The sequence below is a fragment of the Talpa europaea genome (assembly GCF_964194135.1).
Source record: "Talpa europaea genome assembly, chromosome: 9".
Taxonomy (NCBI): Eukaryota; Metazoa; Chordata; class Mammalia; order Eulipotyphla; family Talpidae; genus Talpa; species Talpa europaea.
The window spans coordinates 99,745,060-99,763,449 of NC_140076.1; the positions used below are offsets into that span (position 1 = coordinate 99,745,060).

At 37.9% G+C, this 18,390-nt stretch overlaps 1 protein-coding gene across 2 annotated transcripts in view; it reads right to left on the reverse strand.

Annotated features, from left to right (window-relative positions):
• The window catches only part of PLPPR5 (phospholipid phosphatase related 5), a gene marked incomplete at both ends in the record, with an annotated part of 111,917 nt that overhangs the window by 11,244 nt on the left and 82,283 nt on the right, over window positions 1–18,390 (reverse strand). Inside the window, 2 exons of one of the 2 annotated variants that reach the window (XM_084244168.1) lie at window positions 11,197–11,316; window positions 16,748–16,924. In XM_084244168.1, coding sequence (XP_084100294.1) covers window positions 11,197–11,316; window positions 16,748–16,924 — 297 coding nt within the window. Of the gene's footprint in view, window positions 1–11,181; window positions 11,317–16,747; window positions 16,925–18,390 lie in introns of both variants that reach the window. The other variant, XM_084244167.1, reaches the window with a different exon arrangement.

Genomic DNA, 18,390 nt, shown 5'->3' on the forward strand with positions numbered 1-18,390 from the left:
TAACTAATGATTGCAGGAGTCACAATCTAAAGATGCAGTCATCAGCTCCATAGTTATCCATACAGATGATAGGAGAACAGATGTTTATACTCCAAAGTAATTTACTGAAAGATGCTTTTATAAAAGATCTTTTAGAGAAATAAAAAAATCTTTTATTCTTTGTGTAGTATATTATGATTTATAAATAATGTGGAGAAATAAATACTGAGGCATAAATACTAGAGCATAAATAGGAAAAGTGACATATGGCATAGTAATAATGAAATGTGCTAGTTTTTCTAACCTTAAAAGGGTGATGTTGGAATTTTTTAGCTTGCATTTTCCATTGACTTTTTTTAAGCAAAATTAAATTTAACTGATGAGGAAAGAGTATAGCATATAAACATTGTTTTGCTTAAAATATTTTTCAAAAGTGCTCAAAGTTTAGATCGAAGAGAATGCCTAAAATATGAATACATTTAGTTTCACTAACTATTCCAATATCGGATCACTAATAAAGTTGTTTTGACAAGGTCCTGTATAACATTTATATTATAGTTCAGCAGCTCTGTAAAACAAAGATTTGCATTATAGAATAGCAACAGAATTTTAAATAGATTGCCGTGGTTATTCATACACAGCATTCTGAAACCTCAAAGGAATTTACTGCAGAGAGCACAGTAATGTATAATCATATTTGTCTTGGCAAGAAACCATGGGATTGTTTTGCTGTTGCTATGACACTAATGTATGCAACATTTTACATTGTAATATTTTCTGCCACATGTGCTATGTATGACAAGGGCAATCTGTATAAACTTTTAAATCCATGAAATACATCTATCTATAAGGGTATCCTAGTATGAAAATCCTATTAAGGGAATCATTATTGCAAGGGAGAAGTAACTTGTGTTAAGCACCTACTATATAACCAAAAAATTAATTTGTGATAATTCAGTCAGTTGTCTTATACAGGGGAACTGTAATTACATCACAGAAGAGAAATCACCTGTCTAGTTCCATCTAGTTATTATATGGATTGGGTTTCAAACCCAGGATTTTCAACTCCATCCCCGCTCCCTAAATTCAGCTCAGACTTTTCCCTGTAATCTTAGCAATCTGCAAAACAGTCACCTTAAAGGTAATTAATGCATATGCTTCTGCAGGTCACTGATTTTCCTCAGAATTTCCCTGTCCATGTAAATTTTCTTTGCTGTTGCTGTGGGAATTAAATATGGTTCCATCTGCAATAGTACACACTTAGGACATTTCTAGATTTTTGCAACTGTCATTACTGTTTACCACTCTCTTTCAGGTGATAATTCTGTTCACCAGGGAGTGCTAGCACGCTACCTGCTTCCTGGGTACTGCAGGTGGGTGAGAAGCACCTTTTATGAAGCACAAAACTATAATGCTGTAAATTATTCTTACCATTACCTTCCCTTTCTTCTTGTTGGCAAGAGGGAATTCCCTTTGGTTTAATTGATTAGATCACATAAACCTAAGAAAAAACAATGCCTAGGTTTAGGTGGAAAAATTATTTTCTCAGAAAAACATTTTCTCTACCTGGCTATAGTCACAAAATTAGCTTTCAAAGTTATCAAAATAGCCATGAGTGGCTACAGAGGTTGCTCTAAACTCTCTGAACAAAACTGTGTTAATTCCCCTTAGACTACTTGGAAATATTCCATTTTCTATCAAAGCTCATCCATCTTTATATTCGTTTTTAAATTATTGTTCCCTTGCCAGATAAAGTGTCCTTGTCTTTATGAAGTGTCAATTAAATTTGATAATGCACACACATGTATTATTTGCATGTGCTTACCTATGCAAATCTGAATGGAAGCATTCTGCCTCAGAGTAGGAAAAAGCAGGGGGAAAAGGAAGGGAAAGGACAAAAGAGGTCAGTGCCTGATCCAGGAGGACCCCTGGAAGGAAAGGCACTGCGTCCTTACCCATTAGGTACCTTCGATAGAAATAAGAGAGGACAGGAAAATGGCATAGAGGAAAGGTCAGCATGTTTTTTTAAACATTTATTTATTTATGCATACAAGAATTGGGGTATAGGCCAGAGGTGTGGGGTGGGTGAGAGGATTCACCAGAGACAGAGTGGGGAGTAGAACAGATAGATCTACTGAAATACACTGCTGAGGGGAGCAGCAGGTGAGACAGAAGAGGTCTGCTGTGCCATGTGGGTCACTTCCCTGGCTGGGGGTTGAACTCCTGCTGCAGTGGCTGCGGACAGCTTCATAGGTTGCCTCTTAACTGCTTGTGCCACCAGGGAGGCCCGGTCAGCATGTTTTTGACTGAGAGTGGGAGACATTTTCTTAGTAACAGTTGTCCAACAGAGCTTCTCCACTATAAGTCATTGGTGTAGTTAAGTAACTCATGCTATATAGGTAGCAGACTGAAAGACTGTCTGCAAAATTCTTATGTTGAAACCAAGTCTACAACGTGATGGTATTTAAAGGTGGGGCCTTTGGGAAATGATTAGGTCCTAAGGTTGGAGCCCTTGTGAATGGCATTAATGCCCTTGTAAGAGAGAGTCTATAGGGTTTCCTCATGTGTCCCCTCATGTGAGGACACAGGGAGAAAATGGCCATTTAGAACTAGGATGTGGCCTTTTACTAGACACTAAGTTGGCTATGCCTTGATCTTAGACTTCCCAGTTTCCAGTACTCTGAGAAATAAATTCCTCGTGTTTATAAACCACCCAGTCTATGGTACTTGTTATAGCAGCCCAAGTGGACCAAGACAGCTCCTCTGACCAGAATGAGCACCAGACTAAAGCAGACTTTGCCAAAATACACCACATGGCTACTCTGATAATCTAGTCCATGCCATCTTTATCGGATGAATTGTTAAACAGCCTCGCAAATTGATTTATTATGTTTTATTTAGTTTTTTTTTTTAACTTCAGTACCTCTCTACTATTTATTCTCTACTCTGAGCATACCATTTCCTTGATTAGATCCTCCGATGGTTTTCCACAGTTTACAGGGTAACAATCATCTCCATCAATGTCACATAAAACACCTTCCATAGATTTTCATCAGAAGTGATAGAATACTTTTCAATATATGTATTTTTAATTTGCATTTGCTCTCTAATAATTTGCCTCTTCATGAATCTCGCCCATCTTTCAGTTATATTTTTATATTATAGACATCAACCCAGTGACAATGGTTTTATTTATATTTTGTCACTGGCCTTTTATAAATGGTTTTTAAATATTCTTTGTAACTTTTATTTTTAAAACATCTCAAACTTATATTTTTCGAGTCAGCAATGCCAAGAATAAAATAGTGAGTCTTTCCTTTTTAAGTCTAGAAATGATCAAACTTTGGCACTTTTGTTGGTATTACCTAGGATTTCCATATCTTTTTGTCATCAGTCCCCTTTTTTACATAGCTTCAGTAAATAAATTCTATAATTTCTCAGTTTCTGTTACTCTGTTTACCACATCCCATTCTGATTATGTAAAAGGTTTCCATTCTTCCAATTAATTTATACCATGACTTTCCCAACTTGAGAGCTGTAGATATCAGTGTGTTGCTTATGTTAGCTGGCAAACGTTATATGGTATCTTGCCATTTGTAATATAATTCTGAAATTTTTATTTATTTATTTATTTATTTTTTAATTTTTTTTTTTATAGAGGCATGCTTTATTTATTTGTTTGCTGGTTTGTTTGTTTGTTTTGTTTATACATGCACTGGGTACAGTCAGAAGCGCGGGAGGGTGAGAGAATTCACCAGAGCCAGAGCGGGGAGCAGAGCAGGCAGAAGGACCGAAGTACACTGCTGAGGGGAGCAGCGGGCGGCAGGAGAAGTCTGCGCGCCATGTGGGACCCTCCTCTGGTGGCCGGGGAGCAGCCGGGGATCGAACCGGCGCCGCAGAGGCCGCGCGCAGTTTCGCAACCCAGCGCTCAACTGCTGCGCCACCGGGGAGGCCCAATTTTTTTTTATTTTAATATAGTGTAGTAGTTAAGAGCTCAGACTCTATTGCCTTTTTTGAATTATTTTATTATGCATACAATAGCTGGGGTGTAGGCCAGAGGTACAGCGGGGAAGGTGAGAGGATTCAGCAGAGAGAAAGTGGGGAGCAGAACAGGCAAGACAGGAGGGGGTCTGCTGCACCATGTTGGTTGCTCTCTGGCTGGGGATTGAAGTCATGCTGCAGTGGCTGCTGATAACTTCATTGTCATGCTGAGACTTAACCCCTTGTGCCACCAGGGAGGGCCCTGTTTTTTATTGAGGTAACATTGATTTAGCACACTGTGTGATTCAGGCCTCCCTGGTGGTGCAATGGTTGAGCGCTGCACTGTGAAGCTGTCCATAGCCTCTGCAGTGTGGGTTTGATCCCAGCCAGCTGGCGAGAGTCCCACACGGCGTGGCAGACCTCTCCTGTCTGGCATGCTGCTCCCCTCAGCAGTGCATTTCGTCAGTCTGCCTGTTCTGTTTCTGGCTCTGTCTCTGGGGAATCCTCTCACCCTCCCAGACATCTGGTCTGTACCCCGGATCTTGCATAAATAAATAAATCTTAAAAAAATTTATAACACTGTGTGATTCAGAGGTATAGGATCACCTCCATCAGATGTATGTCACCACATCACACCACCACCAAGACACACCAGTTTTCTCCCTCCAGCTCCCTTTCTCTCTCTGGTAGCCTCCATTCTAGTGTTGCATTTCTACCAGCCATCCTCAACTGATCTGGTTTTACTTGTTTTGTTTCTCCATATTCCACATAGAAGTGACACCATGTAGTGCTTGTGTTTTACCTTCTGATTAGTTTCTTTAGCATTATAACCTCTACTTCCATCCACATTGTCACAAATGGCAAGAGTTCATCTTTCTAGAACTGAGCAGTAGTCCACTGTGTGTATGCGCCACTCTTCTGACTTTGTGTAATTAAGTTGTTTCCATAGCTTGACTGTTACACATAGTACTGCAGTGAACAGAGCAGTTCATATATCCCTTTGAATAAGTGCTTTTGCATTCTTTGGGTAGATACCCAGGAGTGGAATTGCTGGATCCTAAGGTAGACCTACTTGTAATATTTTGAGAAAAATTCATACTGTTTTCCACAGGGACTGGACCAGTCTGCATCCACACCATCTACATACAAGGGTTCCCTTTTCTCGGCATCCTCACCAACACGTGATATTTCTGGTCTTTTTGAGTATATCTGATATTTTATAGTTACTTTAATTTTACCTTGCATCTATTTAGCTCTTGCAGCCTAAAGATGCAAGTATTTATTTGATTAAAAAAAAATTCCTTATGGAATATCTCAATATTGCTACAGCTCCATTTGTCCTGTTCCTCATGCCCTACCATGATCTGTATCAGATTTCTGTTAGGTTTTTCACATCTATTATGTTTTGTCCGATCAGTTTTATTCTCTTACATATTTACTACATACACTGAAACCTGTTCTAACATAAGTGACTTGACTTCAGTGTGGATTTTGTTCTTTATAACTTCTAGCATTGGCTTTAATACTGCTGTGACATAGTTTGTTTTCTTAGTTCCTTATTGTGCCACTTATCTTTCATCTCTCATTTCACATATTTAATTACCTTAAAAGTGGATGGGTGATGCTATCTACAGTGAGTTTAATTAAATGTCTTGTAGTTGATCTTTTCTTCCAAAAACATTTTTTTTTAATCTCTTGAAATGTCTCCCTCCCTTCTTTGTCATAAAATCATTTTAAAGAACATAAACAGAATTGGGATAGATTCGTTTATCTTATTTTCATAAAATGAGCTGGAGAAGATTCATCAAAGATCTCTTGACTGTTTCTATGAATAGTCAGGGAATCATCCACCGAGATCTTGAGCTGAGAGCTGGAGAATGAAGTGTATATTGTAAACCATTAAGTTGATAATAGGGCTTCATCATCTGGCATGAACTCATAGTAAAGAGATATCAGAGGGTGAGAGGAAAGCTTCCTGCCTGAAGGTTTTCTTTTGGTGTGTATTTGCCTATTTGCTAAATCTTCTCAAAATGATGTTGGTCCAACAATCTGAAACCCGAAATGGACAGGGTTTCTTATTCTTTTAGAGGGTGATCCTGTCTCTCATTCTCACTTTTTGAAAGTTTGGGGTTCTAGTGAGATTCTATAAGATTTTAGCCACTTGCAATCTTGAATTTCTTTATTGGCAAAGAAAAATTTTAGTTGTCCTTTGATGACTTCCTTCAAACTGGATCATTAATACTATATACTTGAAAATTTATTCTGTGTAGTTTTCACTCAGAGGCATAGCTACTAAAATATTAATTCCCACTTTCCTCTTGCAAATAAAGGAGACTAAATGGTATAAATGTTTCCATCAGCACTTCCTAGGAGGATGAGACTTTCCTTTCTTGATCTTCTAAGAGTAACTAATAGTGTCTTCCTGTTTGGAGACTTGGGGCAGCCAGCAGTATTGAAGCTTTTGTTTATTGTGCAGGATGCTTTATAAACAAAGTTGGCTCTCTGGGGGCCTTGGGTGGGTGGGAACTTTGTGGATCCATAAATGAGAGATGTATGCGCACAACTTGAGTGCAGGGTTCCTGCACAGGTAGGACCTGAATGGGAATGGCTGCAGGTGTGCCAAGGGAGACTGGACTCTGGCCATAGACATGAGGATTAGGAGCTACAACCCAGGTCTCCATGCACAATTTGAAAGAGAAAAATAGACCAACACTTTCAAAAGGATTGTGTGAGTCACAGGGATTTAAATTATTCTGGGGGTGGGGGGAAAGCTTTTCAGTTTTGTGTAATTGGCTTCATTATACACATTACCTACCTACTTACATACATTCATCAATTTAATGGACTTTGGTAATCTGAACATATCAGTATGAGGACTCATAACCAGGACCTCCCCTTTGAGAACAATACAAGAAAACAATGACTGAAAAATATAATTTTACTTTATTATATAATAGAGTATAATAATAATAATAATAATAATATCCTATAGTATTATAGAAAGAAAAGGGAAAAAAGAGATGGAGGGAGAATGAAAATGAAATCCACTTCATTATTTCAGTTTCCTCCTTAGGTTTAAACATTATTCTCAGGCTGGTATCTGTTTGTTTTTTTTCTCATTTACACAGTTTTTTTTATATCTTGGTATTGAGAACTATTTACACAGTATCTTGCATAACTGGCTTCATTATATACATACTATATCTTTGCCTGCCTGCCTATTTATAATACTATCAACTTAAAAAAAATAACTTGACAGTACGTAGTGAAAAAATTTCCACATCTTGATTTACCTCATCCATTTTAACCTTTAAATAGTAGAAATAATTAGAGTTGGCAGTGATTAAGGACATCATGTGTGCTAGATACTGTTCTGAGTGCTTTACTATTAGCTTATTGAACTCTCCTAACGATCGTGCTATGAATGAGAACACTGGGTCACAGAGCATTATTTTAGGTAAGATGCCAAAGGTATACCTCCAGAACTATGAGCAGCAAATCCTAGCCAGTGTCCCTCCAGAACTATGAGCAGAAACACCACACTGTAATGTACTGGATCTCATTGTAGGCCTGGACCGCCACTGATTTAATAAGTCACTACTGACAGACATTTAGACTGTGCATGATTTGATATTACAAAGAGCTGCAATGGAGTAATTGGTAACTTAAATATTTAGTGGACATTAGGATATGATGGGCTCATTTTCACAGATGATTAATTCTTTAAAAAAAAAAAAACCCAAATGTAATGACTGTTCAGATTCTTTGAGAAAAATCATGACTTTTCCTCATTAAGTATGGTAATTAGGGATATGACAGACTCCCTATAATTAAGGGACAAATTGCTAGCATAAAAATAAAGAATGCTTGTATGCTGTAATTACTCGGTAGCTTACAGTTTATCAAATACGTACTATGAACATAAGAGGTTATGTAAGTACATAACGTCTAAAAGAAACCCTTTGCATTCTCCTCACAAAACGGACGACCGGATAATGATAGCTTGGCTTAACAGTGCTAACCTATTGGCATGACTGCAGACCAAGTTTTAGTACCAGATCCCTTCCCTCAGAGGGCCTTTAAAGATTTAAAGTCACTTTCCAACTATCAATTATTAGGATCATACTGGGAAAAATTTTGCAATCTCTTGTTTCCCGTTGTGTTTTATGATGAAAAGCAACATGTTTATTCCAAATACTTCTTATCATAAAAAGAAAAATCTTTTGTGGGCTTCCCTTAAATGATGTCTTTCCTCCCTTGCTGGCTGATGAGCACAAATACATGTCCTCTCAGCAGCAGAATTCCAAAGGGAAGCCCGAGATGTATTCCCAGCACCTTGAGCCATGATCTTCCTGTGGTCTGTGTGAATGTTGGGAGCAGACCACACTCTGTGCAAACAGCATTCTGCCTGGAAACAGGAATGAAAAGAGCGGAGAGGGAAGTCGGGGTTCAGGGTGTGGTGCCAATGCACTCTGCTGGGTAAAGGGGAGAATCAAAACAGATTCAATTCATCTTTGTTCCCTAACTACCAGAGAGAAAACAAAGCACATGCATTTGTCACAAACAAAAAAAGATAACAAAAGTTAATAACACTGGTATTTTGCAATTTATAGATTCTAATAAAATGTTTTTGCTTTCTCCATCAATTATTTTAAATGAAGTCAACAACAAATTTAAAAAACAATCATTTTATAGTATGATGTAACGATACATAAGAATACTTGGCAATCTAGTAAGCTACTAAAGAATGCTTAGGGAGATAAATAGGTTAAAAAGCAGAATACTGGTTATTATTCAAATTCAGTTACATAAAGACTGGTGGTTACCTTGACCATTCTCGTCAAAATATGATGACAATCTCTTCCTAAATTCTATTACTTCCTATATTTAAGTTAAGGTATAATTTTGTATGATTCATATGCAAACCATTTTTTATCACAGGTATTTTGAAATATTATAATTTCTCTGTTCTGTTTATTAATGATGTAGGCTTTTGAAAATTGCTTATCCTCTTGGAAGTTTAGCTTTCAAACTGAAAAATGGGAAATTTTATTGTAATAGGGCATCGGCTAAGCCTCTGAGAAAAGAGATTACAATCTAGTGAATTGGAGGGGCGGAAAGAAGTTTATTTCTTGGAACCATATAGCGTGTGAATGTTGATGGGCTTGTGAGCTAACCAGGAACCAGACTTTCTAGGTGGACCTTAGAAAGCTAAAGTTTACTCCAGTCATTATCCTTTTCGTTTGGCAAAGGGGAAGATACTGTCCAGCACAAGAACCTTCAAAAGATGAATCAGAGACTTTACTTACTATTGCTTATGTTCCATTGTTCTATTTTTAGTTCATAGTCACATCTCACACTGCAACAGAAGTTGGTAAGTATCAACAATAGCTGGGCAGTTATGGATGTAAGCTAAAATTAGTTTAGGGAATTCAATTATTAGAAGTGAAGATGAGGAAGGGTTTAGTAGTCTTTGCCATATAGTGATACCCATCTTTGAGAAATTGTTAGATGGAATGAAATTATTGATGCAGTAATGATGATGCAAACATTAATGAAATAAATTGCATTACTTACAGAGCATAACAGTTGTTTTATGGACTTGCCATAAACAGCATAGTTCTTGACACATGCTGACTCGTCATTAAATGTAAATGTTAGCTGTCATCATCATTATCATCATCTAGTATCTTAACCTGAAATGCTTAAATTCCCTCCACTGAATCATGGAAAAGTGATTATATAACTATTTTGAATACCTATAGTAAAGTGAAATTTCATTGCTCCTAGCCAGCTATTCTGTTCTCAGGAAGTTTTTCTTCTTTCTACAAATTATCTTTTTACACTCTTTTTATCCTAAATGTGATCTTTGATGCCCTGCAGAGCAAATTGCATCTTTCTGTAATACAATAATCATTAACATATTCATAGAAAGGCATTACTACTTTGCCTGATTTTGCTTTTTCTCCAACCACAGTCCTTCATAATCCATGATTTGAGTTCATTCACTAACTCTGGGCATAGTCATCCACTCATTTAACAAATATTTATTGGGTGCCAATTATTTTATCAAAGTTCACATTAAAACCATCTCCAAGGGCAGTGCACAACATTCCAAGTTGGTCTGAGCAGGGCTGAGCAAAGCAAACCATCAATCCCCTTATTCAGAATCTTATTTCCCTAACTGGAATTTCGGTAAGATCATGTTAACACTTCGGTAGATATATCTTGCTGTTGACACATGCTGAGTGATAGCCTACAATACCTTTGAGACCTTAAGTCAGTGATTCATGCAGTTAACTTAGATGTACCTTAGCCCAACAGGAGATGTTTCTACTCCAAAACGTTTCTTACATGTATAGTTATCAATTGTATCTTATTGTAATTTCTCCAAAACTTTTATTCTTTTATCCAATATATAATCACAGATTTACACCATCTAAACACTTGATTAGCATGTCATTGACCTCTTTAAGATATAGTGATCAAAATATAGATGCAAACAGGGCTAAGGAGAAGCCATTAGTAACGTTATGAACAATCAGCTACTTACAAATACACGAGTGCACTGCCATTTAAGAAATACTACCCTAGCTAATTCATAGAAATCTCTTTTTTTTTTTTTTTTTTTTGTTAAATTCCTGGCATCTGTGTTTAGTATCACGTCCAGTGAGGGCTTAATCTACTACTGGAATGCTACCTGGTCTGGCTCCATTCAGCCCCAGCTGACTTTCAGTGCTTCTCTGAGTAGGAGCACACAATCAGTGTTTTCCTGCTGCTATACCTTTCTGCATTGTGACTCAACAAATACTTACCAAATCCTGGTTCTGTGTCAGACATAATACTGAGTAGCTTCTTATATAAATGGAGCATGGGAGAAATGGAATGAATTTCATGAAAAAAATAAGATAGTAGAACTTCTTATTTTGCTTGTGTTTTGAGATCATTGCACAATATTCCTTATCTTAGAAGCTATGGCAAAGTACACAATATATCCCATGTACAGGCACTCAGCTTTTAGCATAAGAGAGTCAGAAATATTATAAATGTGACAGGCATTTTTCTAAGATGATGTGTTCAGTAACTAAATTCCTACTAAATATTACATTAGACTTTGAGCTTGTTTCAGTAAATCAAAAATGACTGTGCAGAGACTCTCAGGAATAGTTACTCATTTGCTGTAGATAACAATCACATTTTAGAATTTAAATTATGAATCACCTGTACAGATGTTACCTTTTCCAAAGGACTTTCTACTCGAGGAATGCTGATCATTGGCATCTGTGCCAGATTATCCATGTGTATATGCTCATTTTCTGGTTGTCTTCCTTTGAAATTATTTACCACACACACTACCTAAAATTTCAGAAAAGAAAAATTTGTTAAAGCAAAGCAATGTTCCCTACAACTATGATAATTTTGAACAGCTTAAAACTTATTATTAACAGAGTATTAACATTATTAAAACATGGCATGTATATACATATATCCATATTTATCTTGTATAAATTTTATTTTTTATTTTTATTTTTATTTTTATTTATTTTTTTTTATAGAGGCATGCTTTTATTTGTTTGCTGGTTTGTTTGTTTTTTGTTTTGTTTATACATGCACTGGGTACAGTCAGAAGCACGGGAGGGTGAGAGAATTCACCAGAGCCAGAGCGGGGAGCAGAGCAGACAGAAGGACCGAAGTACACTGCTGAGGGGAGCAGCGGGCGGCAGGAGAGGTCTGCGCGCCATGTGGGACCCTCCTCCAGTGGCCTGGGAGCAGCCGGGGATCGAACCGGCGCCGCAGAGGCCGCGGGCAGCTTCGCAACCCAGCGCTCAACCGCTGCGCCACCGGGGAGGCCCTTATTTTTTTATTTTTAAAAGAATATTTATGCATACAAGAACTGGTGTGGGGGCTGAGAGACAGAGAAAGAGTGGGGAACAGAACAGGCAGACTGACTGAAATACACTGCTGAGGGGAGCAAAGGGCGAGACAGGAGAGGTCTGCGGCACCATGTGGGTCACCTCCCTAGCTGGGGATCGAACTTCTGCTGCAGTGGCTGTGGATAGCTTCATAGTGTCCGTCTTAACCCCTTGTGCGACCAGGGAGGCCCCATATAAATTTTAATAGTTACTTTAATGTTAATATATAACTCAGTTAATAATGACCACTTTATTATAAAATTTTCATTAGATTTTGTTATAGTCAGTGTTCAGATCATCCAAAAATAACATCATAACCTTATAAAAATTCACAGCAAGCTAACCTTTCCCTTATGTGGCTAACCTACAACTTTGTTCAAATGCTAATTATTTCCCATTGCTTCAAGAGCACTATATTCATAATAAACTTTCTACAATCAGTGCACTCTAATTTAGTAGCAACCCTTTAATTAACCTGCTTATTATCTATTATTGTATCCCATATATACTTGGCATGTCAACGATAGCTTACCGGGGCCACTACTACTATAAATGATCCTTCATATAAAGGGAATAGACCCTTGTTTCAGTTCATTGTTTCCCATAGGTGACAGAATTTGAACTAAAACTAAGGTTCTCATAGTTTGTGGTGCACACAAATGAAGTTCTAATACTGTTAAAGGTTAATATTCCTAAGCCCTCCCCTAAACATTCTGATTTTACAGATGAAAGATGGTGCCTAGAAGTTGGTATTTTAAAATGTATTCCAAATACTTGTGATGCAGATGGACTATACTTAATCAAGCAGTGAAGTAAATAATGTAGGAAAAGTACTTGCTATTATTTGCTTATATTAATTAGTGGGTAAGCTATTCTTGAGTTCTTTATCTGAGTTCTATATTTTATCAAATACAAGTCAGAACTTACTGGCAGTTATAACCTAACATTTAAAAAATGTTTAATATGTAATTATTCATTTGTATATTTTCACAAATCCTCCATTGGAAAGCTTCTTCAGTAGGGCTTATCACTGAATTTTTTCCAAAGCTAATTAATTATTGGTTCTTCTCAAGTTTTTAAATAAAATTTATCAATCTGCAAAATAATAACATGATATTTCATCTCAGAAAAAGCATTTCCTTGCAAACTGTTATATGTGTATTACTCTTGCACTCCCTTGAGTAGTTACAAGAGGGCTGTGGAAGAAAGTAAAATATTCCCTCCTTCATTCATAGATCAAATATTTCCTGAGAATCTCCATTGTGCCAGACCCTCTACTGAATACTGGAATACTCAGTGAAGAAAACAGAAGCTTCTTCATGAGGAGCTTACATTCCAGTGGACTTGATAGCAAAACCTGAGACCAAAAGCAATGTACATGATATATTAAAAATTGAATCACGCTGTGGAGAATAGTGAACTAGGGATTGGGAAAAGCGTCTTCAAGGAGGAGCAGCCATTTTAAATATGATTCTTCATTAGGAATGATGAGGGGCTAAGTTCAAGTTCACACATTAGCAAGTAGAAAGGCAGGATTCAACCAAGGTTTGTTGGATGCCTGGAGCCCTATTTGGTTAGAGAAATAGAGAAAGGGCATTCCTACCAAGCTAAACGTACAGGCTGGACAGAGTCTGCCTGAGATGAGAAACTTCTAAAACTGACCACGTTTGAAGTATAAGATTACACTGTAAAAAGGAAAAAAGTTATCTTGACTGGGAAGAGTGCAGCCAGATTACTAGCGATCCCAGAATGCAGTGAAGTGTCTGGATTTGTTTTTATGCTTTTAGCTTTTTTACTAGCAATGAATTACATTGTTCTGTGTACAGAAAAGGAATACAGTTGAAGGGTGTTTAGAGGAAAGCCTCAAGTGAGGAATCAACTAGGAACGAAGAGATCAACATAGAGAACAAACACGGATCTTTAAAATTGACAGGATATGGTCAATATGCAGGAGAAATAAGGAAAAGAGGAAATAGTTCTGTAGTGGAAATGAACTGGGACTAGATGAATCACCAGGTGTGGAGGATGAATGAGAATGAGTCAAAGGCAAATGCTAGACTTTGGGTCTGGGTGACTGGGGGATGACACAGTCATCCTTTAACAGAAACACAGGCTTGGAGATGGTTATGCTCATTTTGTTGGAATCACTTTAGATTCTGCACACACTGCAAGAAAACTGGATACATCCCAGAATGTTGCAAGCAAGCCAGAACTGTCGTCACTGCTTGAAATAGTCTCCTTAGTTGTGCAAATGTGGGATCCAGGAATCATCATAGTTCGTTTCCCCCCCTTTTTCCCCATCTTCTCCAAACCATTTCTCTCCTAAACACCCCCCTGGACATCTTCCCTCTCCTGGTGTCCTCTGAGGTCCAGTTTCTGCCATCTTATTTCCCTGGTTCCCCGTAACCTGTCTCCTCTATCCTCACCTGGAGTTTCATTTTGCATCCAGTATATTTTCAAAGCACAGATTTTATCATAGAATAAAAGGGACAGAGAGAAAACAAACTCATTTATGGGGCTTATTTCAGTCATTCATGTGGCCATTCACTAAGCTTACCACCGTTTCTTTTGACCTTAATAAATCCTATAATAATCCTTTAAGGAGGTTGTTATTAGTTTCATTTAGAGAGGAGGAAGCTGAGGATCCAAAAGGTGAGAGAAGGTGCTCACTGGCACAAACTGAGTACATAAAGGAGCTGGGATTCAAGCTGGCTGTTCCTGTTTCCACTCATTTCAACACAGTGGCGCTCAAAACAGCTATATTTTAAACAACCCAGATAAATCTAACACAAAAGGACATTCAGCCTGGTGTGCCTTTCCATGCTCCTATCTCGTCACTTAAGCTGGATGACAGGCACCACTCCAGGATGCCCTTGGCCTGGAATGTACTAGGTAAGCATGTTCATGTACATGCTTATTGCGGGAAGCATCTCGTTGTCTCTGTGCACTTTGCAATTTGTGTCTCATTCCTTTTCACCAGCCTAGATATACCTGCTTTGCAAACTTCTCACATTTATATATCAGCGCCCTCCCAACTTTTCCCTAATCCCAACCTCTGTCATTACATTTAACCCTCTGTAATACAAACTCTTTGTCTGTCTCATCCTACCAGAATGCAATCTCTTTATGTAGCCTGTGTCTTTTTCATGTATTTTTTCCCAGCACCAAGCACAGTGCCTGCATTATGGGAGGGCCACAGTAAAGGTTTACTTTCGAAGGAAAAGAAGGGTGGGAATGTGTGGGGGAATAGCCCGGCAATTATTTTCTGACTCCCTCCCAAACTGGACGGTACTTGAGCCTCCTTGCATCCTGCACAGCGCTGGCACCTGTAGGCAGTCAGACTCAGAGACAGCTGTAAGTGAATGCGTAAATGCTGGTTCCATTGTTAATAGTTAAAGCATTATTTCCCATGGCTTTTCAACTGGAGCACTTTCCTGGGTGTGTGCTGATTTAATTGGAGGCCATTATACATGTTCTGAACATGAGCACTAGGCGGGTAGTTGGAGGGTCACAGTCCAACAGCATGCACCACATGGTTCTCAGTGGGGAAGTGACTGGGACGATGCAGGGTTCTAGTTAGGGCTTTGCAGTGTATCCAGATGTTCACTGGAAGTAAAGGGAAGTTGGCAGCAGTCACTGGGAGGATGTTCTGGACTCGTGGAGCTGAATTGCAGTTACATTGATAGTAGTTACTTAAATTCTGACTTTTGGTATGCTCCGTCCCTTGCCTGTGATTATTTTCTTAGAATTTAAGTTTTTTTTTTTTTTCGTTTGTTCTATTGCTTTTTCAAATGTCTTAACCGATTTCAACCACAGTGAGTAAAGCAAAGGAATGGTTTTGGTTCAGATTTGAGCCCTAGCTTTCCTGAAGGTGCAAGGTATCTCTGGAGAGAGTGAGAGGGTAGGTCTCAGTCTCCTGGTGACCTGGAGAATCAGAATATGATGCCAGAAGAGCAGCAACACTGGGCAGAGAGTTGGAGGAGGCCTGCTTGACCACAGGGAAGTCTAAGGCCAGGCACCTTAATGGCTCACATTCTTGGTAGTGGGAAGATTCGTGTATGTTTTTGTTTACTGGCTATTAACTAGTGAGAAGGGGTTGAGGAAGGAAATTTAATTGTGAGAGGCAATTTAAATGTAATCAAGAGGGAAATAGTGCCTCACATATGATGTGTTACACAAAAAATATGTTTTGATTTATAGTCCACATTTTTTCATTTGGGTGAAATGTTATATATTCATATTGTACTGATTACTTCTAAAGCTAGATGGAAATATATTTTCCAATAACCAAAGCCTACAGAAATATTCCAGGGAGATTCTGTGATGAGGTGAAGCCTGGTTACTCCCATTAGAAGTCACTGCTTAAGCTTTTCACTACTCGGAAAAATCCGATTTGCAGTCGTATTGTCTTGGAAATTATTCATGAATTTTAAGCTACTGAAGTGAACTGGTTCATCTCACAAATGAGGTTTTCCTGTAGTGTGCACTATGAGATGGCGGTTCACGGAGAGTTCTTGCTGAGGTACTCGAGTGCTTGCTCGCACATGGTCCAGATACTCTAGGATGTACTAAAAATTGTTCAAGGGTTTAAACAACTGTCTTAAAACCTATTCGAGGAGGACTCTGTGTTTTTAGCCCTGTTTATTTGAAAATATTTTGTTCCTCTTTAAGTGTAGAATTTACATGTTTTTATTCTCTAACCTGACTTTAGGCAGAACGAATGATGGAGGAAGAAGAAATGAATGACATAAAAACATGTATTATCATTTATATACCACATCAAATAAGCCCAATGATTCACACTTGTATTTTCTTAAGGGTGGCTATACAAGTTAATTAAAAACCCATTATAGCCAGAAAAATTTTGTACTTACCAGAAATACTGCTATAGATATCCCAACCAGAAAGCCTGCTATCACGTCTGACCAGTGATTTCGATACTCTGCTACTCTGTTGAGTCCAGTAAGAAAGGCCAGACACATTAGGCCCAAGCATAGGACCGGCTTAGCAAGTCTTGTTCCTTTGGCTTTGATTGTATTGGTAATGTACATCTGAAATTTGAAATGAAAAGCATGACTTCTCATGGTAGCATTTCCTGAATACATATCTATGTGGATGTACATACACACATTTATAGACACATCTATGCCTGTGTGGCTCAAATAAATAATAAATGTTTTGAATGAAGCTTCTTAAAAGTGGAATTTGAGAAGTTCTGATTAATTTTACTTACCTGATATTTACTACTGGCCGTTTCTTATGTAATATAAATCACTAGAAACACATCTAGAATAGAGAGCATCTAGAATCATCTAGAAACAGAGCATATACTCGTGTCTTTTAACATTTAATGTACCTATTGTTTGAATTGAATTTACATTTTAGATCAATTGTATTAGAAGAGGGAAGATGAATGTGTGTAGTGTTGGTGTTTTTGAATGCTCTATTGAGAGGATACAGACTTGATAAAATCAGAACTTGTGAACAGAATTATAAAAAATAAAACACAGTAGGTTTTGACAACAGATATTTGGAGAAGTAAGATTCAATGGTTCAGTGGAATCCCAAGGTTTGCTTTCCAGCTGTTAAACTTTATCAGCCAGAAATAGAACATAAAAAATGTGATTATAATGGGGAAAAATGTGTCACCTAAAACCAGAACAGAACAAGAATTGGATACCCACATTCCTGGCATTGCCACACGTGCCAGTGAAGAGCATGCAGTGTTAATGGATTAAATGAACCGTGTCCCCGTGTTGTGGGGTCACTATGTTCAATAAATCAAATCTGATTTATTCTATAGCCCAGTTGCTTATCATTTAAGCCATGTGCTGGTATAGGAGCATATCTGTTGGGGAAACCTGTCTATTTTACTTTTTTTTTTTTAATTTCTAATCATTAGTAGAATAAATATGAAAGAGATGGCTTGGTGAGTACACTCAGTTTTTATGGTATTAATGTCAGTACTTGATACTGGCGTTATACCTAAGAGATGAAACCAAGTTTCTTTTTTTGGGGGGTTTTTAGTTCATGGCAACCATTTTAGGATGCTATGACTCAGTCATTATATGCTCCCTGCACCACCCTCCCTATCCAGGGCAAGGTTTGTAGCCCTAAGTTGTCAGAAGGATTTGTATGAATATTTAAATAACCCTTGGGGCACAAAGATCTACTTAGCTAAGTTCAAGCCCTTTGCAGTCCATCACAGGTTTAAATACTGTAGGGAAAAAGAAAAGTTGAATTGTCTCCATCTCAGACCTGTGGCCTTAGGAGCTAAAGCAACGTATTCTAAGCTTGTACTCAGAAGAGATGATTAATTTCATTTATGAAGTATAAGTATATATGAGAAGGAAAGAGAAAGATGAGAAAGAGGGAATGATGTTCTTGCCATTCTGAGAGAATGTGTTAAGAGCTCTGCCTGCACAAATTAACAAGGCAAGCATATCACACCATTTCAGGTCTCCAGTGATGCAGAATAGAGCAGTTCCTTATGTGATTAGTGCATATGAATAGAGAG